This window comes from Plecotus auritus (assembly GCF_963455305.1).
Source record: "Plecotus auritus genome assembly, chromosome: 10".
Classification (NCBI taxonomy): Eukaryota; Metazoa; Chordata; class Mammalia; order Chiroptera; family Vespertilionidae; genus Plecotus; species Plecotus auritus.
The window spans coordinates 57,161,307-57,186,117 of record NC_137785.1 but is presented as its reverse complement, the minus strand read 5'-3'; the positions used below and the strand labels follow the sequence as shown (position 1 = coordinate 57,186,117).

General features: G+C 44.0%; 1 protein-coding gene across 3 annotated transcripts in view; it reads right to left on the bottom strand.

Annotated features, from left to right (window-relative positions):
* RPGRIP1L (RPGRIP1 like) overlaps window positions 1-24,811 on the bottom strand; it is an 81,795-nt gene that overhangs the window by 5,756 nt on the left and 51,228 nt on the right. For all 3 annotated transcript variants that reach the window (XM_080643925.1, XM_080643927.1, XM_080643926.1), the window contains 7 exons: window positions 21,339-21,529; window positions 21,131-21,217; window positions 17,010-17,117; window positions 16,426-16,585; window positions 15,364-15,437; window positions 3,796-3,979; window positions 1,316-1,400 (listed from right to left, as the gene is read on the bottom strand). In XM_080643925.1, coding sequence (XP_080500051.1) covers window positions 1,316-1,400; window positions 3,796-3,979; window positions 15,364-15,437; window positions 16,426-16,585; window positions 17,010-17,117; window positions 21,131-21,217; window positions 21,339-21,529 — 889 coding nt within the window. The remainder of the gene's footprint in view (window positions 1-1,315; window positions 1,401-3,795; window positions 3,980-15,363; window positions 15,438-16,425; window positions 16,586-17,009; window positions 17,118-21,130; window positions 21,218-21,338; window positions 21,530-24,811) is intronic.

Sequence of the window (24,811 nt, the reverse complement as noted above, 5' to 3'; positions counted from 1 at the left end):
TCGATTCCCAGTGGGGGCCATGCAGGAGGCAGCTGATCAATGATGCTCTCTCATCACTGATGTTTCTATCTCTCTCTCTCTCCCCCTCTCCCTTACTCTCTGAAATCAATTAAAAAAAAGAAATTGTCTTGCAATAAATACGCTTGGAAGGGTAGAGATTGAAAGCAATATTTGATGCACATTTTACCCCCACAAGCCTTACAGAATAGAGGCCACACAGACCGAGTAATAAGGGTGAGAGCTATCTTTACAGAGCGTCTCAGATCAAAGGGGACGACTCCATCACTTTACAGATGCAGACGACCACTGCCCCTGAGCATGGGGACCTTAGACAGAAACAAACCAGCTTCCAAATGCCAGGAAAAGGGCTAGAAACAAAACCTTGCAGTATTTCTGGCTTTTAATTTTATAGATTTTATAGAGTAAAATGAGATGTCAAACACACAGTTAAACTATAAAGTCCAATAAAAAAGGGAGGGAGGGCCCTAGTGAGTGTGGCTCAGTGATTAGAGTGACGGCCCACGCACCAAAGGTTCTTGGGTTTGATTCCCGGTCAAGGGCAAGGACCTGGGTTGCAGGTTCGATCCCAGGCCCTAGTCAGGGTGCATGGGGGAGGCAACCAATCCATGAGTCTCTCTCACATTGATGTTTCTCTCTCTTCTTCCCCGTCCCTCTCTCTCTAATAATCAATGGAAAAAATATTCTCGGGTGAGGATTAATAAAAAACAACAAAAAAGGTGTATAATTTCTCTACTGAACCAGAATTGAAAAATGTGCTGTTCAAATTTGCCCCATGCATTAAAAACCACGAAACAATGAATTATTAACCGTGATAGTAAGATAAGAATTAGTCGGAAAGGCTGATGAACGGTTAAAACAATAATATTGATATCACTACTGACTGCAACCAACACTTATTGCGTGCTTAACTACCTGCCAGGCGCTAGTCTCTCCACTGCACGTACATCAGCTCCATTTCACAGCTGAAGGAAATGAGGCACAGGGTGGTTAAGTCACCTGCCCAAGGTCACACAGCTGGTCAGTGATGGAACAGAAGTTATGCTCGAGCCACTGGCCGCAGAGGCACCTGCTCGCCAGCACCGCGAGGCCCCTGACAGCACACCGCAGCGGCAATGGAATGCCGCACACGCACTGTACAGGCTGAACTTCAAAGCGCCACAGGCAGGGCGCTTTCCAGGGTGAAAGAGACCCAGAGAGACGTGCTCTCTGTCCCCACCCCGTGCCTTCTGCACCCCACTGTGCTCCGGAGAGTCCCTCTCTGCACCCACCAGACCCCTCGGAACCCGTCCTGTACCTCCTGTTAGGCATCTCTTGTTCGCGTAGGATGGCTTGTACGATGTCTCTCTTCGCTTGGTTGTTTTCTTTATCCACGTAGATCACTGCAAAACACACACCCACACACAATCAACAAAAAACAAAATGTCCACACAGGACGTCACTCGGAAGCTCGCCACATTAGTTCCACCCTGTGCTGTGTAAACGCCCGTTTCCCGAGACGGAGCCACGGCGCCTCCCGGTGTACCTGCCTCCCGGTGTGCCTGCCCCCCCCCCCCCCCCCCCGCCGCTGCGCCTGCCCCCCTCCCCCCCCCCCCCCGCCGCTGCGCCTGCCCCCCTCCCCCCCCCTGCTGCGCCTGGGAAACACAAGCAGCTCTGGAAGCCGGAGTCAAACCTGATGGCACATGCCCGCAGGTTCCCGTGTGCACTGTCCATTCCCGGTCAGGGCACGTGCCGGGGCTGTGCGCTCGATGCCCAGTGGGGGGCGTGCAGGAGGCAGCCAATCAAAGATCCTCTCTCATCATTGATCTCTCTCTCTCTCTCTCTCTCTCTCTCTCTCTCTCTCTCTCTCTCTCTCGCCCTTCCTCTCTGAAATCAATGAAAAAATATTTTGAAAAGGTCTAAAATTTCAAAAGTTCGAACGCGTCCTTTAAAAAGAAATGCCGGTGATTATGAAAAATATCAGAACTCCTACAAGTTAAGCTATTTGCCTTCCATGTTCATCAGAAATCACATCTGTTTAGGCCTGGCTAGAGTGGGACATACGCATACTGAAAGCATACGCCTCCAAAAGATACACCCCGGTAGTCCACACACTTGGGTGGGTTTTGAATGCTCGACCATCAAAAGCAACCCTCCTTCTGCGGGTAGGAGAGGTCCTCATGGCCTCCTCCGGTGTCCCATGGCAGAAGTAGAGATGCAGATGGCGTAATGACCTTGAATCTCAACAATCCCTGGGTGAAAGAGGTATCACCCCCAATCCTTTCTTTGCCAACTTTCTCCTCCTCAAGTTTAACCCGAAAATCTGAAGCTCTGCATCCTTTTCATGTTCGGAATTTACCTTCATGTCCCACAAGGTAGACTGTTCAATGCTCAGGCACCAGGGACCTCGATGACCTGTACAAGTCTCATAAAAACTTTGGGTGCTTCCATTCATCTCTTCCCCTCTGTCAATTCCCTGGAAGGCTTTATTCAGCCCAGACGACATTCTTCAGACCTGCATTAATCTCACCTTCTTCCCAACGATTTTCTTGCTTTTTCAGCAACATTCCCAAGGCCAACGCCATCCGACTGTTTTGTTCTTGCTCCCTTGGTCTATTAATGTTATCTCAGTGTCAGCAGCCCAAGAAGATAGATTTGTGTGTGTGGGTGAAACTGCTACTAACCCCTCAAAAAAGACTGACTGGGGCTATGGATAATCCTGGGGTCACCAGTCCAGCCTTCTCACTTTATGTACCGATGCAGGCCTCAGCGCACAACTCCCTTTTGAGTGAATTCAAACCGCCATGCAGGTAACATGGCTGCGAGGTTCCGTTCGCTGCTCCACCGTGTGTGTTCCAACAGGAGACAGCAGTTTTACTTTAGGCTCACGGCAGCTTGGCGTGACGTTTTTTGCACCTCTCCAATTATACACCATCACACTATTTTAAAAACATCTTCAAGTTGGTTGACAGAAGGATTTACAAGTTGCCTATTGGGGCTGTACTGGTTCAGTAGACTTACATGTCAACTAGCAGATAGATAAAGCCCTAAATTAAGAGAAAACAAGCCTGCTTCTAGAAATGGATGTGTGGGCTACACGAAGAAAGGTCATGTAGGAACTTATGTCACTTGATTAAAATCCTGAACATCTAGACACTGGGAGCGACAAATACACTGGGAGAGAGATACACAAATATTGTAAAACCATGGTATGTGATCACACTAATCAGAAAGGTTGGAGAAATTAGGCCACTGAATCATTCAAATCCATATGATTAAGAAACTACTACATTGAAATATAGTATTTTTCTATGAAATTCCATTTTAGACCTAGTTGGCATTTTTTAAATGATACTATGAGATAGCAGGAACATCTTGAAACATTGTTTTCCCACTGCTTTCATTTTAACCTTTAATATTACTTCAACATTTTCTTCCATTCTACTGCAACTTTTTTATCCTTTGCTACAGAGTTGTCTTTAAAAATTTTCTTTTAATCCTCACCCGAGGCTACGTTTGAGAAAGGAAGGGAGAGGGGGAGAGAGAGACGTCCATCGGTTGCCTCCCGTACACGCCCTGACTGGAGATCGAATCCGCAATCTGGGTCTGTGCCTGACCTGGAATCAGACCCGCAACCTTTGGTGTAGGGGACGATGCTCCAACCAACCGAGCCGCCCGGCCAGGGCAACGGACGGGACTTCCACGAATTCATTCTGACAAGACCTCTGGGATTTTTATGAAGAGTGAGAACGGGGCGGCCTCCTGGCTCCCGCTCCGTGATCCCCGAGCCACACCTACCGTGGCTGTGGTTGTAGTAGACCCAGTGCCCTCTCTTGGGCTTGGGGAGTGACACAGGAGTCTCCTCGGCAGGGAGGCTGCAGAGCCGGAACTCCACGAAGAGCCGCTGGACGGTGTCATCTGCAGTCACTCGAGAGTCACTGAGGCTCAGAGCGATGACCTCGATCCGAATCTTTTCTGATGTCTGTTTAAGGGGGGAGAGAGAGAAAAACAAAGGAACAAAACAAATGAGTCAAAAACCCTTTATTCTCCTTTACTATCAATTTTAAATAAAACATGAAGGCCGATGGGTGCCTTTTTGGAAGGCACTGTGCGCTGGTATTTAGTTACACAGGACAGATTATTCACGACAGAGAGCGACGCAGCGAGATTCTGGTGCCTCGGGATTGGACGGGAACAGTGACCCGGCAGCAGCCCCCGATTCACATTTGCGGCTATAAATACCCCGCCAGGCGTCTATGGGTGTCGGCGGGGGGGGGGGGGGGGGGGGGGCGGGCATGGTGAGATCTTCATCTCTGATTGCTTTCCGAATGACTAGCATCACTGGCCTTGTTTCAAACTCCGTAATGAAGCGCATGTTTATCACGGCTTAGTTAACCTGCAGGACCTGGGGAAGTTTCGGCTGTTCAGAGATCAAAGCCTGTTGAATACTTTATAGCTATTATGCTAATATGTGCAGCTCTATGAGTCCATATTAACTAGAGTGGAGCCTACCGCTCACTCTTACAGATTCTGCCGTAACATATTTCACTCAATAAGTAGCTTTCAGACAAAGGAACATTTTTATCCACTTTAACACATTTTCTCACAATGTATTGTATACCATTTTTACAGAATTAACAAGTAAAATATGTATTTGTTTGATAGTGTAATTTGCACATCGATTCTTATTTAATAGATTTTGGTGCCACAGCCTTTATTATGGGAGTCACATGAGTTTCCCTGAGTAATGATTTAAGAACAAATAATAGACTAGGACTTAAAAATGAGATCACGCCAAGATAATGCCTCAGTCAAATGTTTGTTGTTATAGTTTTACATTTGTTCCAGATTTCCCTTGACTAAATTCAAAGGCATGCTACCGTAAATGATAGAACTTCAGATTGTAATTAGAAACTCCTGAAGATAAGACCTGTTTATGGGACCAACGTTTAGAAATTCATTGTTAAATATGTCAGGGGGTAAATTTGCCATCGTGATGACTTAGATATTTCAAAGCATACAATATAATCAATCAAACTGAAACGCTATTGTAAAAATATCCTCATAAAGAACAATGCCCATTGCTGCCCAACCCTCTCGATATTTGATGAAGTAATTTTACCCCCTTCTTTCAAAGGACATTTTCTTTTATTATGTATTCCAAGGCACTTTAACTAAAAACCCAAATCTGAATATTTCACTAAGGTTTTTTATTATTCAGTAGATTCATGGAAATTGTACCAGGATGACAGAGAGAGTTCCACACCGTTCTGTCCCCGCTAATGCAGGGACAAGGCTGCAGCTGGCAATATCACCAGGATTAGCACAGGGTGATGAAATATTTAAAGGGAAATTTTTTCTAAAACCTAATAAATCAAATGACTGCCCAATGTCATTAGAGTGATGGTCTTTGACTTGAATATGCTTTTCATATTCAAATTTGGAGAGAGGCAGATGAATGCCTGGGAAGGCTGCTCCGTTTCCACTAATAACCGAGCCGCTCCATTCAGGGCCATGAGAAATGAAGGTGGCTCTATTGTCTCATCTCACCCCAGGGCAGCCTTCTCTGCTTGCTGGAGACCAACATGGTAAAGAACCTATTTCAAACGATGTTATTTTCTCCTTAAAATGTACTGGGCAGTCAAAATACTACACACGAACACATTTTACAATTCTGGTTAAGCCTTTTACATAAGTTGTAATGGGACCAACTTAGAATTGTTATAATAACGTGTCTTATAAGACCCTCCTGCCTCTGCACAAAAGAATTAAAAACAAAACCCAGCCATAACAAAAGCGAAAGAGGTCCACATGGTCATTTCTACACTGTGAAGAGAGGAATCTGAAACTGCTCATCAAAGAACCCGATGAACTTTAAATAGCAGAGGAGTCACATTTCCCTAAGTGCTTATTTTGTTAATAATGTATCAACTGTGCAATCTCCGTATGAAAACGTGCAGTATTATAAGAATGAGTTTAAGGTGAAACACAAAAATAATTCCAAGGAAGAGTTGATACTTGGATCACAAACAAACAAACAACAAAGCAAGAAAACCCCATATTATCTGAAGGGAAAAAGAGCTTACACGTTCTTTCTATGATGCCAACCTTCTTTCGGTCCTGTTTTTTTTTGTGTTTTTTTGTTCCCCCTCCCTTTGCCAGCCTGATCACTTCGATTGTATGTCCTTTCTAACTCTCTAATGCTACTGCCAGGAGTTACTAGCTGCCATTTCTTTGTTCCTTTGATGCTACACAAATCAACTTAAGTCCAAAACAGATAAGTTCCAAATACTGTTGAATAAAGATGGAATATGAAAATTGACTATCACTCTGCGACAAAGATGGTGGCGCCCACAGCCAATAAGAAGGGAATATGCAAATTGACGTGACAAAGATGGTGTGGCCAGGCCGGGACCCTTGTGATGATGCAGGCGTTCTGCTCTGCCCCGGCTGCTCCAGGCTTCTGGGTAGCGCATGAAGGCTCCAGGCGGCTCCAGGCCGGAGGGAAGGCAGAAGGCGGCGGCCAGAGCAAAGGCCCGGGTCCTGGGTGCCGGCAGCCAGGGGAAGGAAGGCCTGTTCTTGCACAAATCTTCGTGCATCAGGCCTTTAGTAGTATATATCTAGGGAAGCATGTTCTGAGTGAAGAATTTGTCAAATATAATTTTTGGCCAACGGGGCTAGCCAACTTATTTTTCAACATTGGAACAATTCTGGTCATATCCTGCCACTGTGAACCAAAAGTGCAAGTGGATTATAGATGAAGATTTTGAAGAGCAAGAAACATGCCAGCAGCATAACAGACAGCTCCAACTTAGAGTCAGAAATGAGCTCTCTCCTCACCTCTCCTCTCCGTCTCATTCACCCTCTATTTCCTGTCTCAGGTGAGCTCACCATCCACCTGGTCACTGCAACCAGAAGGCCCTGGAGCCATTCCTGCCACCTCCATTCCCACACCCTCCATATCCTCTAGCTCACCCATTCCCTTCCTTTTCACTTCCGAAGTTTCTCAGTGATCATTGAATTATCAAAACCTTAAGATATTTGAAACACTTTGTCAGCTATTGGGGATATAAAGACAAAAGATGCAATTTCTTTTCTCAGTTTTATCTCTAGATAAACTTCTTTAGATTCTCATCTGATCTGAGGGAGGAGCTAATCCAGCAGCTTCCAGTATTAGAAAGCTAAAATCTGATAGAACAAGGAGGGAAGACAGACAGTGTCAACAAGATGAGCGGCTGAGAACTATAAGCAGATATGTGGGCAGCGAGACTGTGAGCTCAGTCACACGGGGTGGACCTGCTCTACACGGTGTCACTGGTGTGGCCTGCAGTGTACACTAAGTGAATGGGCGGACCCGCTCAGGCTGCGAGCGAGGCGAGGCACTCCTGCTTCTAATCCCCTGCCCACAGCCTCAACTATTCTCTAAAAACCAATCAGACTCACCCTCTGCTTGCAAACCTTCGTATTACCTACATTCTAGCCCAGGGGTCCTCAAACTTTTTAAACAGAGGGCCAGTTCACTGTCCCTCAGACCGTTGGAGGGCCGGACTATAGTTTAAAAAACAACAACTATGAACAAATTCCTATGCGCACTGCGGGCCCGGGACGAGTCGGCTGCTAAGCAGGACAGGCAGCGGCACCCGGCGGGCCGGATAAATGTCCTTGGCGGGCCACATGTGGCCCGCGGGCCGTAGTTTGAGGACCCCTGTTAGCCCTTCCTCAGACTTGTGTGCTGCTCACAGTGCTCGCTTTTGCACCTGAAATCTTCTCCATCAGCTGAGATTCCACTTCCCCGAGGCCCCGGACCGCAGGTGCTCTCCTGAGAGAGACTGCTGACCTCCGAGAGCCGGCTGCTCCTCTGGGGCCCTCACCGCACTTTCAGTCATCATATCCTGCACGGAATCGTTTACACACCTGCCTCTCTCTATACTGTGAGCTCTCGGAGGCTGGGACCATCTTATTCATCTGCTGTTCAACATCCTCGCCGGCATCTGGCACATAGTAGGCTCTCAATATATACTTAAAGGGATAGAGTCAAGAAAGGCCGAGTATATTCTACATATTTAAAATGTCTTTTTATATATTGCCAGAAATTCGTGAAGCTGCGGGTATTAGTGAGTGATTATTAACTGCTGCAAAATAAGCAGACGTCTTGCATTTCTAGATCATAACCGAATAAAAGTATCTCAAAGGCAGGTCAATACGGTAAAATCTAGGTGGTAGGGTACAATTCTTTCAACTTTTCTGTATGTTTGAATTTTTTCATAATAAAAAAATGAAAAAACACCATTCCAGTAGCAGAAATAGAAGGGGGAACAATACACCGACTCGAATGACAGTGACTGAGCAAAGCCTTCTCAGACAGACACACAGTAACTCCGGCTCAGTTACGAGGGCCACACGCCAGGTCAGAGCTCGACGGGCGCTCGCACCTTCCGATACTGAGGGTGCGGCTCCAGGCTTTCCCGTTCTGTGCTGTTCCTGTGTGTGTGACGCCTGCGACCAGGTAGTGAGGCCACCTCGGGAGTCTCTGTGTTGCTCACCAACTGTTAGCCCTAGTCAGCAGGATGTCAACAACAGCACGTGAGAACAGCGTTTCGGAACTCGGGGCGTAATGAGCAGCAGCCATCGAGGTCGCTCGAATAAGAACTGCATGCGACATGCTCTGAGTTGTCTGTGTAGATGGACTCCACATTACGTGACTGCACGATCGGGAAATGTGATGACAGCTGGTATTACTCGCAGGGAAGAGCTGTGGTTCTCACGATGCTGGCTCAGGGCCCCCTCTGCTTCCTGCCGGATGCTATTCACATTTTAGGCGGATTTTTCAGTAGGGTTCGCGTGGGCATTTAGAGGCGTGCTCAGCCTTTTTATGTTGTACGTAGAGGATCGTGCTGAAGTCTTCCTGTCGTGTCACCAGCACAGCAGCCAGGGAGGCCGGGGGGGGTAGGGCTCTAAAAACTCACTCACCGGGGCAGCCCTCAGACACGGGTGCTTAGCGGGGAGCGGCCCAGAGAAAGGCTTGTAGTCCGTTCCCGTCAGGAGACTTAGGCCTCACTATGGGGAGACTGACGGGAGTTTTATTTCATCCTAAATTTCTACGATGAATGAGCATTTCTTTAACTGTTTAAATGATGAAGTACAGAAAATAATGTGGCATATTCAAGTACTCAGCATCTTAAACAGATGTTGACCTTTTGCCGCAGCTGATTAAAACCTTTCTGTTGCTATTGTTGGAGAATAAATATTTCTGATACAGGTCAAGTCCTCACCTCCCAATTCCTTTCCCCTCCCTTCCTCATCCCCCCACAGCTAACCCCTAGCCCGACAATGGTGTGTATTACTCCCCAACATGCTTTTATGTCTCCCACTGCATATGTGTACAGACATAGGCAACATACAGTATTGCTTTGTTTCTAGATTTTATGTTAGTGGTACCATCCTCTATCCATCATTCTGCAATTTTGTTTTCCCCCCTCAATACCATATTTTTGAGATTTATGCATGTTTATAATTAAAATCTAACTCATATAACTTTTGTATGGAGTTCCACTTATATGGCATATATAGTCTATAGCCCATTGATTTCTCTACTGAGGAGCGATTAGTCACAATATTTTGCTATTACAAACAAGGTTGCATTGAATGTCCTTTTATGTTTTCTTGTGTATGTGAGTGATGCTCTAGAAGAACTGCTGGGTGAGAGGTATACAATTCAGTTTTATAGGATTAGCAAATCACTTCCCAAATGGTTGCATGAATTGACATGGTACTACTTTTATCACCTTAAAATGCTTTATGTACTACGTGTGGGCGCAAGTAAGTAGCACGGAGCCTACCTACAGGAGCGGCAGGGTTGGACTTGGCACTCGGTATCAGAGCCACAGAGACAACTGGAAGAGGCAGGGGACGCTCGACGTCCTGCCACAGCGAAACGGTGCCGCCTGCTTCCGATGCCGAGGACTGGAATGGCACGCTGCTCTCTACGCTTCACGACCACGGTGGTTCTAAGTCAAGCTCAAAACAGCTGGTCCAAACCCCCTCCCTGGGCACTGGCAGAGCTGTGCACACAGGGGAGGGAGACACATGATGAATGCACATCTTCACTGCAGGGGGGGGGAGGGGTGCGGGGAGGGGGAGGGGCAGGGGGGGCGGAGTCACTGCAGAGACTTGAAGGCCCCTGGACGCCACTCTAGGCTGCGGAGCTTCCTCCTGTTAGGAATCGGGTCCACTCTTCAGACAGGTTTTGCTAGAAAAGTCTTTGTTTTTTTCTCAAAATAATAGCTCTTTGGGAGAAATAAGAGTAAACAAAAATGCCAACTGTCGAGGTAATAATGTTTTTACAAACCAAACAAATCCAGTTTTCATCAGGGGCAGCAGCCTACCTTTTCTGTGTGTTCTCTTAAAAGATACTGTATTGATCTAACAAATACCGAAACGCCAGTGACGGAGATCGAAATGGTGCTGGGTGAAGAGTGCTTGTTTTCGGGGACCATGTGACTGTCTCCTTACACACCCTGCAAGTCACTGAGTCTACAGGGGGCAGCAAGTTACAGAAGCTCTTACCACCCGTCCTACAGCAATGGCTGGGATGTGTGCTCCTGTCCTCACGCTCCTGAGGGATACGACACGTGCCCATCACTGACTGCCCGCTGCGCAGTGCCAGGTGCAGGAAGGGGGCACTGGAAGCCCGCCCCCGTTTCAGATGAGTGCGGGGCTGCCCGCTCCCGCTGTCACCGAGGTCAGGTGCCACAGCGCAGCGGTGCTCGGTTTTGGCTGCACACAGTGCCACCTGGGAGCTTTACACAAAATTCTGACTCAACTGATCTAGTGGCGATGGGGCCCTGGCATTTAGAGATGCTCCCTAGCCCGGCCAGCGTGGCTCAGTGGTTCCGCATCGACCTATGAACCAGGAGGTCACGGTTCGATTCCCGGTCAGAGCACATGCCCGGGTTGTGGGCTTGATCCCCAGTGTGGGGCGTGCAGGAGGCAGCCGGTCGATGATTCTCTCTCATCATGGATGTTTCTCTCTCCCCACTCTCTTCCTCTATAAAATCAATGAAGACATATTTAAGAAAATAAAATAAAGATGCCCCCTAGGTCATTCTCGTGTGCAGCCACCGTGGGCAGCACTGCTGTTCCCTTGAGGTGTGCTTCCCAGACCTCACTGTCACCCCCAATGGCCTGACAGGGGAGGGAACCACGGACTGCTGGCCCCGGGCTCACAGGCTCTCATTCATTAGGTCAGGGGTGGAGCCCAAGAAGTGACAGCTCCCACAAATTCTCAGGGGATATCTGTCAAATGTTACCTATAAATAGCATTTTAACCAGAAATGTTTGTATTTGCAAAAATGAATAGAAACCTAAGGGTCCATCAAACGGGGCTCCTTTAAATAACGGGTAGAGCTAGGCAATGGAGTATCATGCGTGTGTTAAAAAGATTAGCGTATATTACTAGGGAGAGAAGTCCATGGGGTTCATTAAAGATAACAAAGTTGCAAAACATTAAAAAATGTCTTTTTAAAAAAAATACATTTTTATGGATTTCAGAGAGGAAGGGAGAGATAGAAACATCACTGATGAGAGAGAATCATCGACCGGCTGCCTCCTGCATGCCCCACACGGGATCGAGCCTGCAACCCGCTGTGCCCTGATCGGGAATCGAACTGTGACCTCCTGGTTCACAGGTCAATGCTCAACCACTGAGACACACCGGCTGGGCAATAAAAAATAGTTTTGAAAGTAATTACTACCAGGAAGGTAACTGGACACTTCATTCACTTAAACTATATTTTGAAACCTAATCTATTTAGCTTAAGACATGTAGCACATAGGAAGGGACTTATTCTACCCACTGATGCGATATCATAATTGATTCTGAAGAGATTGAGTAATTTTTAATACATGAATTCTCCAAGTATGTGACGGTGTGCATTCTGCCTTTCAAAGCTTTAGAACACACTTTGCTGAGCTGCAGTCACCTGGAAACGCCAGCTCGGATTGTTCGGAGAACCTGCTGTCCAGGGAGGGGGGATTGCAACTTAGTCCAGCTGAATGCGGCAGCTTTACTAAAACCACTCCAGCAGCAGCGGGGAGAGAGCCATCTGTAAACACACCACACAGAAGAGCCCGCTGGCTGCAGCCGCGATTGCCCATCCTCACCCGTGGGTGCCCTGTACGAGCCTGTGAGTCGATGGCAGCACATTTAGCTGTGAGAATGGGAAGCTGCCTGGCTTAAACGTAAAACCGGAAGTCATGTGAAAGAAGGAGCGTTAATTTCTTTTCCAATGCCATGACAGATGCAAAGTTTCAGTTTTGATATCTACTGTACTAGTATTGTGAGGATCTAAAGCAAGGCTTTTAATCAATGTATTATACATCAAATTGATCCTGTTAACTTCTGGTTATTCAAATTAATAAAATATTGATGGAGAAATGTCCAAAGTTTCACACTGCTCAGACATCCTGCCAACCCCCAATTAATGATCATGCCTCGAAGCCTTTTAGTAGCAGCGGCGGCCGTGAGGCTGACGGGACCTGACAGGCCAGCTCGGCCCAATTACACTGGTATCTGTGTCACTTTGATGTCCTGGAAATGACGAGAGATGGGGGCAAACTGGGTGGTACATTATGCTAATGACGTGATTTAATCCAGCACTAAACTTTATGCAGCCTGTTAAAAAAGATGCTCACATTAATTACGCCACGTTGGAAAGGAAAGGAGGGGACAGGCATTTCATTCTGACAAAGTGAAGCTCATAAATGTTGTAAATGAAATGAAACAAAATGAAGTAATCTATGATTAATTATACATCACAGACACGAAGAAAGAGGAAGAAGCAAGTAATGTGTCTAAGTCCTGGAAAATCTGTTAGATTCCTTTTAAGGATCAACATTTTAAAGAAATAACTATGAGCTGTCAGATTCTGTAACGTGATAAAAACAAACACCCTGAATGATCTTAAATTGCTTACACAGGGTAGCAGATAATTCAAGTTCATAGTGTAATTGGCATGGATGCTATTTATCTAGAACGCTACCTCTAGTCTCAGTGTTGTGATATTATCAGGGTACAGGCAATTTAAAAAGATCTATAACGTGGGGAAAACCACGGAGCAGGGCTTTCTAATTACTCTTAACTAGTCTTGTGCCTCTAGTCTGTTCTTTACATTACTGATAGCAGGATCTTTTTAAACGCAATTCAAGAGTGTAAACTCCACAAGAGCAAAAAACTGACTTCTCTTATTCCCCGCGTTATTCCTGGTCTGGAGGGTAAGGCTTGGAACAGAGTAAATGTTCATTAAATATCATTTAGTCAACGAGGGGTCCACCTCCTCCCTTAGGAATCCTCACTGGCTGCTCCTGGAATCCCCAGAGCAGGCCTAGGCCCCGGAGGCCTGCCTGTCAGTACACTCCGGGGCGCCCCCACATGAGCGCGGGCCCCGCCCCTCCTGAGACCACACTGAATTCCCAGGAGCCACGCCCCGCACTCTCTCAAATCTCCTGCTTCTGTTCCTTTGGCCTCCAATGACCCTCCTTGGCTTTCACCAACTGCCAATCACTGTCCACACTTGGGCCAACCTTCCCAGCCTAGGAAGTCACCCTGATGAGGGTCCCCGTGCTGAGTTAGGCGCCCCCTGAGTGCTCCCCCAGCACCTGCATCCACGCTCTTAGTGCTAACCACCATGCACTTGCAACTGTGCTTCCCCTACAGACTGAATTCTTTGAGGCCAGAGATTGCTTCTTTGATGACACAGCAGATGCTGCGAGTGAAGAATCGCGAGAATTAAAGGACATACTACATAGGATGTGCTTAGTCCCTGGTAGCCATTCAGGGACACCTTCCTTCCCAGGAGAGATCCACCGCGTCCTGCCTGATGCAGTTCTTAAAGAGGAGACTTAGAAGCGGTTGAGCCACAAATACTGTTAAGCTTAAGAAGCTTTTATGACACAACACGTCAACCAAAGCTGACAGCCTCAAGGATCAACCCACACCCACCCTGTGCCTGCAGGGACGGTGCCCTGAAAGGACTCAGCATGGCTTCTGACGCATTCCCACCACAGCACAGCCTGCACCGGCCGGGGAACGGCCGCCGCCCACATCCACACTGAAGGATGCTCTACAACATGAGTGGCCTGTGCCCTTCACCATGTCAGTGCCATGAAAGACCGGCACGGAAAGGCTGAGGAACCGTTACGGACTGGGGGGGCTAACGGGGCAGGGACTGGATCCTGACCGGGCCAGGAAAAGCCGCGAGCGACACCCCTGGGACAGCCGCAACCGTTCAAGACGTGTAGGCTGATAACAGTATTATGTTATTGCTCTGAAGTGTTTAGGGGCAAAGAGGAATGGTTCCTGCACCTATTGCATCTATGTATGTAAGGATGCGTGTACATAAACACATACATATGTGTACATATAATCGGTGATACTGGGTGAAGTGCATAGCAGGACTTTTCTGTACCACTTTTGCAATCTTTAAAGAAAAAAGTTCCATGACTCATATTAAATGATTTGCTAAAGCAGCGCACAGAAACCCTGGTATAATCACTAGAAAATGCTACATTTCTCCATTATGATGACCTCTGAGTTCCGTTCCTCTGTATATAGAGTATCTTATTTTATTATATTTGATATAAACTTGAAGAATACTAAATTTCACCTATTAACATAAGATACTGGTCAGGACCTTCTACTGAAAGTGGCATTTTTAAATGCACATGGGAGCTAATTAATGGCTTCTGAGCATAAATCATTGCGTAGAGCAGATGCTGGCTTTAAATGATGTCCACACATTTGAGATATCGTCTAAAACCATGATGTGAAATCACATTTTAGAATGGTAGTGAAGCTGTGGAAAGCTGTAGCAAAGTAATACAAGTTACTTTACCAGAAGTAATAAGAAAGAAAACAGTTTGTATACTACTTTTTAGCAGAAATGAGATAACTTTAACAGTTTACCAATAGACATACTTAGATGAAGAGCCTATAAATTCACATTTACATGTGATTTTAGTTTTAAAAGCCATCTCACATTCTGAATTCTTTCAAGTTCAGGTTTGATTTACTGCATCCTTGTACAATGGTTCTGAAAAGAAGTCAGGGAAGTCAACTGATTTTACGAATTGCCTTTTGAAGCTACTGGATGTTAGGTGCTCTTAACATGGAAGCAAAAATAATGCTTGGATGCTACAGCCCCTTATAATGAAACTGTAAGTGAAGTTTTCTTAATACGAGATGAGCACTTGAATAAGATTATGATGATGCAGTGTTTTTGCCTTAAGGTGTTCACATAGGAGGACTGAAGTACTATGAAGGAAAAGAACTTTATTTCGGCACATTTCTAATTGGCATCAGTTACTGACCTGTGGGATATTCTTGGAGACAGGTTCTGGAATGATACACTCATCACTGTCAGAAGCTGATCTGTCTTCCTCATCTGTAACAAAATAAAATTTCAGCAGTTTAAATCTGTTAAACCAGCTACATTTATACCTTTGAAATGTAGAGAAGTGAGCACACGTTATAAGGACAAACTTAAAGAACAATATGATAATCATATCTGAACCTCTTTTAGCAGCAAAGATATTTACATTTACATTACATTTTAGAAAAAGGAAAAAATGATTGAGAATTCCAAGTTTAGTTTTAGTAGAAACAAAGGAAATAAAAATATATGCTTGTTCTAATATGCGCTTAAAAATAATTTTTAAAAGAGGACAGGGTAATAGATGTTTTCCAACCAATACTATTGTGTAAGAATCAAGTTATTTTTACTACTTAAAAACATTTAAAAATGTTTTACAGCTTTATTATGGTAAAATTGACATCCAATAAACCACACCCACTTAAAGTGCAAAATCGGTATTTTTACATATATAATCCCATGAAAGCATCGCCATAATGAAGATTACACACATACCCATCACCCAAAGCTTCCTCATGCCTTTTTGCAATCTCTTCCCTTCCTCATCTCTTCCCACTGGCCCTTCCCCAGGCAACGGCTTGAACACTTTCTGTCGCTATAGATTCATTTGCCTTTTCTATATATGTATATAAGTTAAATCACATTGTCAGCTGTCTTTTTTTTTTTGGTCTGAATTCTTACTTTAAATTTTTAAAAAGTCAAGTCCTCCAGAATGATCCAGATGACAGCCCTGAACCCAAAGAGAATATAAAGCCACCTAAAATGCAAGTTGGGGGCATGGCAGGCAATAACATTTGCATTCTGCCGGGGCCCCCAAGTGCAGATGAGAGAGAGGCCATGACACCTGGCCCGGCTGACGAGCCTGAAGCACAGCCATCGCTTCTGTCGGGAAACAGGTGTCATGAAGTAGCTCCACTGTTCAGTGAAGAAGTCTACGAGGCATACTATTAAACCAAGCTCAGGGTTAGACAAATACTGTCACTTCAAAAACGCCAGTCACCTTCCGGCTCCAGTTCCTCAGTGATTTCTGTTTCATCTTCGGAAGAAGTCGTACTTGGCTGTGCGAGCTGGCCCTGGGACAGCAGGGACACGTCCCCTCCGTTCTCCGGCTGCGTGTTCCCCGTGTCTCTCCCCTGACCGACGCGGCTTTCTCGAGGCGCCTGGAGGAAGAACGCGCCAGTATTTTTATCATGGGTTAGATCATATTCGCAGCATTTTTGCTGAAGCACTTGAATAATAACTTGAGACTTAACTATACAGACATGCTATATATATGATTCATTTGAAATTAATTAAGTTGTTCAAATAAAAATATACAGATAAATGAAAATCTAATTATAAACCAAGAATGAAAAATACATCAATTTCAAAATAAATTTTACATTAATTCAGATGTCTATTTCACATTATGGTAAGAGTATAATTGTAGCCGTTACACTTGTCATATTTTTTATCTTTATTTTCCAAAGAAGAATATATAAAAATAAGATCAATGCTGTAATTTCCTGATCCATGTAACTACAAAGACAAAGTCTTTAAGAACCAAATTAAGCCTTTTGAAATAATTTTAATACAAATACATGCCTCGAAAACATGGAAAGCCGTTGGCATACTAAGATCTGTTTCTGGTGCAATCTCCCTTTCTGGTGAAAGGTCCTTCTGGTCCTCAGGAGGAGGGGACGTCTCCATCTCCTACGTTCATGGGAAAACATGACTGCGTGTTATTTTGGATTATTACTAAATCCCAAATCATCCTAAGACTTTTACATACAAATGTATATGTGATATTTATAAGAATACTAACAAAATGAGGAGCACATATAGTAGCTCCCCATTAGGGCAATGAAATAGTGCATTTCAGTAAAATGACTGATATTCTTCATGGTGTGTGTGTGTGTGTGTATATATATATAAATATATACATATATATATACACATACATACATACATACATACATATATATACATATATATAGTTTAAGAACTAGCCCGGCTGGTGTGGCTCAGTGGTTGAGTGTTGGTACACGAATCAGGAGGTCATGGTTTGATTCCTGGTCAGGGCACATGCCCGGATTTCGAGCTTGATCCCTGAGTGGGGGAGTGCAAGAGGCAGCTGATCAATGATTCTCTCTCATCATTGATGTTTCTCTCTCTCCCTTGCCCTTCCTCTCTGAAATCAATTAAAACATTAAAAAAAAAAAAGAACTATAGGTGTGTTTCACTGAAGCATTGATTAAAATCTCAAAAAAGTGAAAATAATGCAAATGTTCAATAAGGCATTAATTACATCAAATGTGGTACTTCCAAATGCCAGTTTTATGTGACCATGAAAGACCTACTAATCTAGACCCGTACTTACTGACACTAAAGAGATTACACAACATAGTGTTGAGTGAAAAAGGTAGTTAACTACAACAATATATATAATTGTACACTGTTTTGTTAAAAAATAAATTTGCAAAAAAAGTATGTGTATATATTTCCATGGAAAATAGTATGAAAGGATCTTTATCAAAATTCTATCTCTGACATACGGATTTGGGAAAATTGTATACTGCTCTTTTTATTTTATTATATTTTTATTTTCTAACATTTCTAAGATAATTATACATTACTCATGTAATTAAAAGTTGTACATGCTAGATTAGGTATGTACTTTCTATCAATTTATAGTCAACCATTTTTCCATGGTTCATAAACTGATGTCTATTGTTAAAATATAGTTTATAATTAACAATTTTTTTTATTGATTTGAGAGAGAGAGAGAACATTAATCTGTCATTCCACTTATGTATGCACTCCTTGGTTGATCGTGTATGTGCTTTGACTGGGGATCAAACCCACAACCTTGCTGTATGGGGATGATGCTCTAAGCAACTGAGCTACCCAGCCAGGGCTATCATTTTGGCTATTTTAAAGGGAAACATGCCCAATATAGAAATAGTGAAAGTTAAACAAGAAGACATAAAAGAAATTAATATCAATCCACATTCCCATTATTCAATGATAATAGCTATTAACTAGAGGCCTGGTGCACAAATTTGTGCACCAGTGGGGTCCCTCGGTTTGGACTTTGGGATTGGGCCAAAACTGGCTCTTTGACATCCCCCAAGGGGTCCTGGATTGCAAGAGGGTACAGGCCAGGCCGAGGGACCCCACAGGTGCACAATTGGGGCCGGGGAGGGATGTAGGAGGTTGGCCAGCCGGGGAGGGCTCCAGGGCATGTCCGGCCTGTCTTGCTCAGTCCCAATCAGCCGGACCCCAGCAGCAAGCTCACCTACCGGTAGGAGTGTCTTCCCCCTGGTCCTCAGTGCATGTCATAGCAACTGGCCGACTGGTTGACTGTCTGCCCCCTGGTGGTCAGTGCACATCATAGCGAGCAGTTGAGTGGCCTTAGTATATCATTAGCATATTACGCTTTGATTGGTTAAACAGCCAACAGGCCAACCAGACACTTAGCATATTAGGCTTTTATTATATAGGACTAGAGGCCCGGTGCACAAAATTCGTGCACGGGGGCTGGGGGGTGTCCCTCAGCCCAGCCTGCACCCTCTCCAATCTGGGACCCCTCGAGGGTTGTCTGACTGCCCATTTAGGCCCGATCCAGGTAGGATCGGGCCTAAATGGGCAGTCGGACATTCCTCTCACAATCCAGGACTGCTGGCTCCCAAATACTTGCCTGCCTGCCTTCCTGACTGCCCCTAACTGCTTCTGCCTGCCAGCCTGATTACCCCCTAACCGCTCCCCTGCCAACCTGATTGATGCCTAACTGCTCCCCTACCAGCCTGTTTGCCCCTAACTGCCCTCCCCTGCAGGCCTGGTCACCCCTAACTGCCCTCCCCTGCAGGCCTGGGTCCCCCCCAACTGCCCTTCCCTGCAGGCCCGGTCGCCCCCAACTTCCCTCCTCTGCTGGCCTGGTCAGCCCTAACTGCCCTCCTCTGCAGCTTGATCACCCCCAACTGCCCTCCCTTGCAGGCCTGGTCCCTCCCAACTGCCCTCCCTTGCAGGCCTGGTCCCTCCCAACTGCCCTCCCTTGCTAGCCTGATCACCCACAGCTGCCCTCCCTTGCAGGCCTGGTCCCTCCCAACTGCCCTCCCCTGCTGGCCATCTTGTGTGTTGGAGTGATGGTAAATTTGCATATTATTCTTTTATTAGATAGGACAGAGGCCTGGTGCATGGGTGGGGGCCAGCTGGTTTGCCCTGAATGGTGTCCCGGATCAGGGTGGGGGATCCCTTGGGGCGTGGGATGGTCTGGGCGAGGAGCCTGTGGTGGTTTGCAGGCCGGCCATGCCCCCCCGGCGACCCAAGCAGAGGCCCTGGTATCTGGGATTTAATCTTCTACAATTGAAACTTTGTAGCCTGGAGCGGACCCAAGCCTTCTGCTGGCTCCATGGCGGCAGCCATTTCTGTTGAGATTTATTTATCTTCTATAATTGAAACTTTGTAGCCTTAAGCGGAGGCCAAGGCAGGCCAGGGCTGCAGAAGCTTGGCTTCCTCCATTGCCGGGGGCAACCCTAGCCTCCTGCTTTCTCCAGCTCCATGGCTGCCGCCATTTTTTTGGGATTTATTTATCTTCTATCATTGAAACTTTATAGCACTGAGTGGAGGCCTGGGCTGGCAAGGTCAGGCGGAAAGCTTGGCTTCCTCTATTGCCGGGGAAATCCAAGCCTCCCTCCTGCTCTCTCTGTGGCCGCAGCCATCTTGGTTGGGTTTATTTGCATATTTGCTCCTGATTGGCTTGTGGGTGTGGCTTGTGAGCATGGCTTATGGTTGTAGCGGCGGTATGGTCAATTTGCATATTACTCTTTTATTAGATAGGATAACCAGTTAGATCTCTATTTCTTTAAAACTGATTTTTAATGCAAATAAATGTTTTGGTTATATAGTGATAATTATATTGTAAATATAATATATCCTGCTACGTTAAAAAAATTAACATTGTAACAAAATTTTCTCCAAATATGAAACTTTGGGTAAGCATCATTTTTTTTTAAGCAGGAGGAAGAAAAATAAACTTAATTAGACCAATGAAATATAGAGTAGAAATAATCCTTTAAAATATATAATATCCAGAGCCACAGGAGTTGCAATTATTTGCTGACTGGTTTTTGCCCTGATACCATACTATAATCATCTAGGTAGTACCTGTTTTACAGATAGTATACCGAGCTATGGTAATCAGTACATAAAGTATTCTTCAATGTATTCCCTTAATTCAACCTCACAACTACGCAATAATTATCATCACCATTTTAAAAATTGTTTTTATTGATTTCAGAGAGGAAGGGAGAGGGAGAGAGATGGAAACCTCAATGATGAGAGAGAATCATGGATCGGCTGCCTCCTGCATGACCCTCACAGGGGATCGAGCTTACAACCCAGGCATGTGCCCTGACGGGGAATCTAACCGTGACCTCCTGGTTTATAGGTTGATGCTCAACTACTGAGCCACACCAGATGGGCCACATCACCATTTTTTTTAAAGAAAAAGCCAACTCAGTGACAACATAATATTACAGTGAGTGGATGTATCATAATTCAAATCAAAGAGTAAGAACAGTTCAATACTTATACACAATGCCAAGTTACAAACCTAACGTTTTAAAAGGAAAAAGAAGCATTTTATTCACCCCAGTTTCCTTTACATCAGGTAGGTATACTACATCTATATCATTTATTTCCAATGTTCAGTGTTTACTACTTACAGAATTCTGACGTGGTGTGCTATCGGCCACGAAAGACACCTTCTTCTCCACCGCTGTGAAACGCTGTCTTGGTTTGGGGGTTGGTGCCTAAGATTAAGCAGGATGGCAAACTGAGTATGAGGAACATACACTTTAGATAAGGCTTCAGCTGTTTTTCTGCTTCTGTGTCCATTAAGTTTTATAAGAAGTTTAAGTCACTGTTACTCACTACAGACAACGTGCTCACAGAGGATGTTGGAGGTAGTCTTTGGACAACTTCTGACTCTTCCTTGTGTATGAAATCTCCTAGGTCTTCGGATGTTATGCATTCACTTGGTGGGAGGTAGGCAAATTTCCATTTCAATATGACATGAATGGTTCCTGCAGGATGCTTTTTATGATCTGTTAACTCAAATATTCCTGTCAAATCACAAAATAAATTTAATGCTAAAGTAAAGTTTTATTACCAGAATAATTATAGTGAATTACCCACAACTTAAAAAATAATTTTGGCTTTTACTCACAACCCAAATTACTTAGAGAATAAAATAAAGACAAAGGACATATGATAGGTTCACTTCTCGAGCAGACTGCATTCAGAAGTTAAGGCCTCAAAGATAATTCTGATTCAAAGTTGAGAAAATTAACTTATAAATATTTTAATCCACTGAAATGAAATTCAGAAATTATTCAAAATTTTTAGCATTCCTCCAAGACATTATCTGGGTTATAGCTCAAGTATCAACCTTCATTTTGATTTGAATATTCCTGATATTCCTGCAAAAGACTTGTCTCTATAGAAAAATATATTAAAACTTCAAAATTCCAAATAATTGATATATCTACAGAAATCTTTATATTACTATGTAGTTTTATAATTTTAAATATTTTATTGGGATTTGTTAAATTACTCCAAGTTAATAGTACCACAGCAAAAAAAAAAAAAAATGTCTATAAGATAAACCATCCAAAACATATAGCAGTAATTACCTAAATCTGTAATATTGAGTCACAAGTTTTAATCATTATACTAAATTTTTCAGTAGGAAAAATCGCTGACTTGAAGAAAATAAGCCTGTATTTCAATCATGACTTTTGTTTAGAGGTATCCTTTACTTTGTCCGCAAGTGTATGACATGTCTTTTAATGGCTGGCTGGGAAAGAAAAAACAAAACTCTAGACTTTAGATAGAACAGAAGGATACAGGTAGGATATAGGGAGGTGATAAACTTCTATCGTAGGTACAGGTGAGACTTCTAGAATGGCTGAATGAAGAGCTCAGTAAATAAATCCTTTCCATAAAAATCTACCTAATAAAAGAGTAACATGCTAATTGACCATACCTTCGTGACACCCACCAGCCAATCAGGAGTATGCAAATTAACCCAACAAAGATGGCGGGTTAATTTGCATACACAGGCGCCAAGCAGCCAGGGGTGAGGCAGGACGACCACGACGCAGGCATTCTGCACCACCCCAGCCACTCCGGGCCTCTGGGCAGTGTGGGAATGCGGAAAGGCGGCTCCAGGACGGAGCGGAAAGGCGGCTCCAGCCAGAGCGAAGGCGGTGCCGGCAGCCAGGAGAAGGAAGGCCCATTCTTGCACGAATTTTCATGCATCGGGCCTCTAGTCAATAATAAAACTGGACTAAAGAATCAAAAACAACCAACTGAGGCCTCTGGGAATTGATCAAAGGTATACAACAAATTGAGAAGGACTTATTCAAGGAAACCTATTGAACCTCAGTAAGAACAGTAAGAATCACAACAGGCTGGCCAAACAAAAACAGCAATGATGATCACCCCAGGGAGTGCGAAAGTTGGAATCCCGAGTTGCTACAATATAGTATCCTCAATGTCCAGTGTTAGGGGCAGGGGAAAAAAGAGAGACATACAAAGAAACTGGGGAGTGTGATGTTAACACAGGGGAAAAAGAGAGACATACAAAGAAACTGGGGAGTGTGATGTTAACACAGGGGAAAAATCCATCAGCAGAGGCTTTCTGAGGGTGTCCAGATGCTAGACTTAGCAGACAAAGACCTCAGAGCAGCTATTATAACTATGTTCCAAGAACTGAAAGGACCCATATTTAAAGAATTAAAGGAAAGTGTGGTTATAATGATCTATAAAATAGAGAATATAATAAAGATATAGACATTATTTTTAAGAAGAGAACTAATTAGAAATGCTGGAGTTGAAGAGTACAATTACTGAAATGAAAAAATTCAGTAGATGGGCTCAATTGAAGATTTGAGCTGGCAGAAGAAAGAATCAGTGAACCTGAAGGCTGACTAGCAGAGATTACCCAACTTGAAGGGGAAAAATGAAGAGAAATGAACAGTCTCTCAGAGACCTGCGGGACACCATTAAACATATGAACATATATGTAATGGGAGTCCAAAAAGTAGAAAAAAAGGGCAAAAAATAATTCAAGAATGGCAAGAAAGTCTCCAAATTTGGTACATAATAATACCCTACACATAAAGAAGCTCAACAAATTCCAAGCAGGGTAAGCACAAAGAGATCAATACCTGGAGACATCATAGTTGAAATGCTGAAAGCAAAAAAAAAAGAGAGAGAGAGAGAGAGAGAGAACCTTGATAACAGCATCTAGTACCAGGTAGCCATAATAACATTAACAGCTGACTTCTCATCAGAAGTCAGTTATCTGATGTACTCAAAGTGCTTTAAGAAAAAAAATTACTGATGACCAAGAATAATGTATCCAGCAAGACTTTCCTTCAAAAGCAAAAGCAAAATAAAGACATTCCCAGATATCAATGATTGAGAGAATTCGTTTCCAACAGACCTGACTTACAAAGCATATTAAAAGAAGTTCTTCAGGCTGAAAGGAAGTGAGACCAAATAGCAACTCAAATCAACATAAAGGAATAGACCAATCAAGGTAATTATATAGGTAATTACAAAAGTATAGATCTATTTTTTCCTAATTTATTCTCTTAACTGATTTAAAAGACAACTGCATAAAACAATAATTGTAAAATTATATTGTTGGACTTGTATAAAGACAAAAAGTATATAAAAATAATAGCTCAAAGGACTGAAAGAAATGAAGGATACTGGAGAAAGGAAGTGACACCAGACAGCTGAGGAAGAAATAAGAGAATATAAGAAATGCCAAAAAACATAGGTTAATGTAAAAAAGTCTCCTATAATTATGTATCTTCTCTCTTCTCTCAATTTCTTTAAACAATGTAAGGTTATGTAAAGCAGTAATTATCCTACATAATAAAAGTGTAGTACGCAAATTGTCCCGACTGGGAGGTCATCTGGGAATTCGACTCGGGGGCAGGGCCAGCCGGGGGAGGAGAAGGAGGCCCTGGCTGGCGGCTGGCAGCCGCTAGGGCCCCTACCAGTGCACGAATTTTGTGTACTGGGCCTCTAGTAACATTATATTGTTGGTTTTTTAACAGATATAGGCATTCTATATACATAAATATGACAACCAGCACACAGAAGGGGGGAGGGAATAAAATTATATTGGAGTAAACCTTCTATATTTTAATGAAATTGTTAGTATTAATTTTTAGTAGATTGTGATAAGCTAAAATAAATATTGTAATTCTTGGAACAACTACTAAAAAAAATCACTCAAACAATATATTATAGGCCCAAAGATGATCTGAGATGGTTAGGAAGATTAATTAAACTGAACAACATATCCAAAATACTAAAGAATAGTT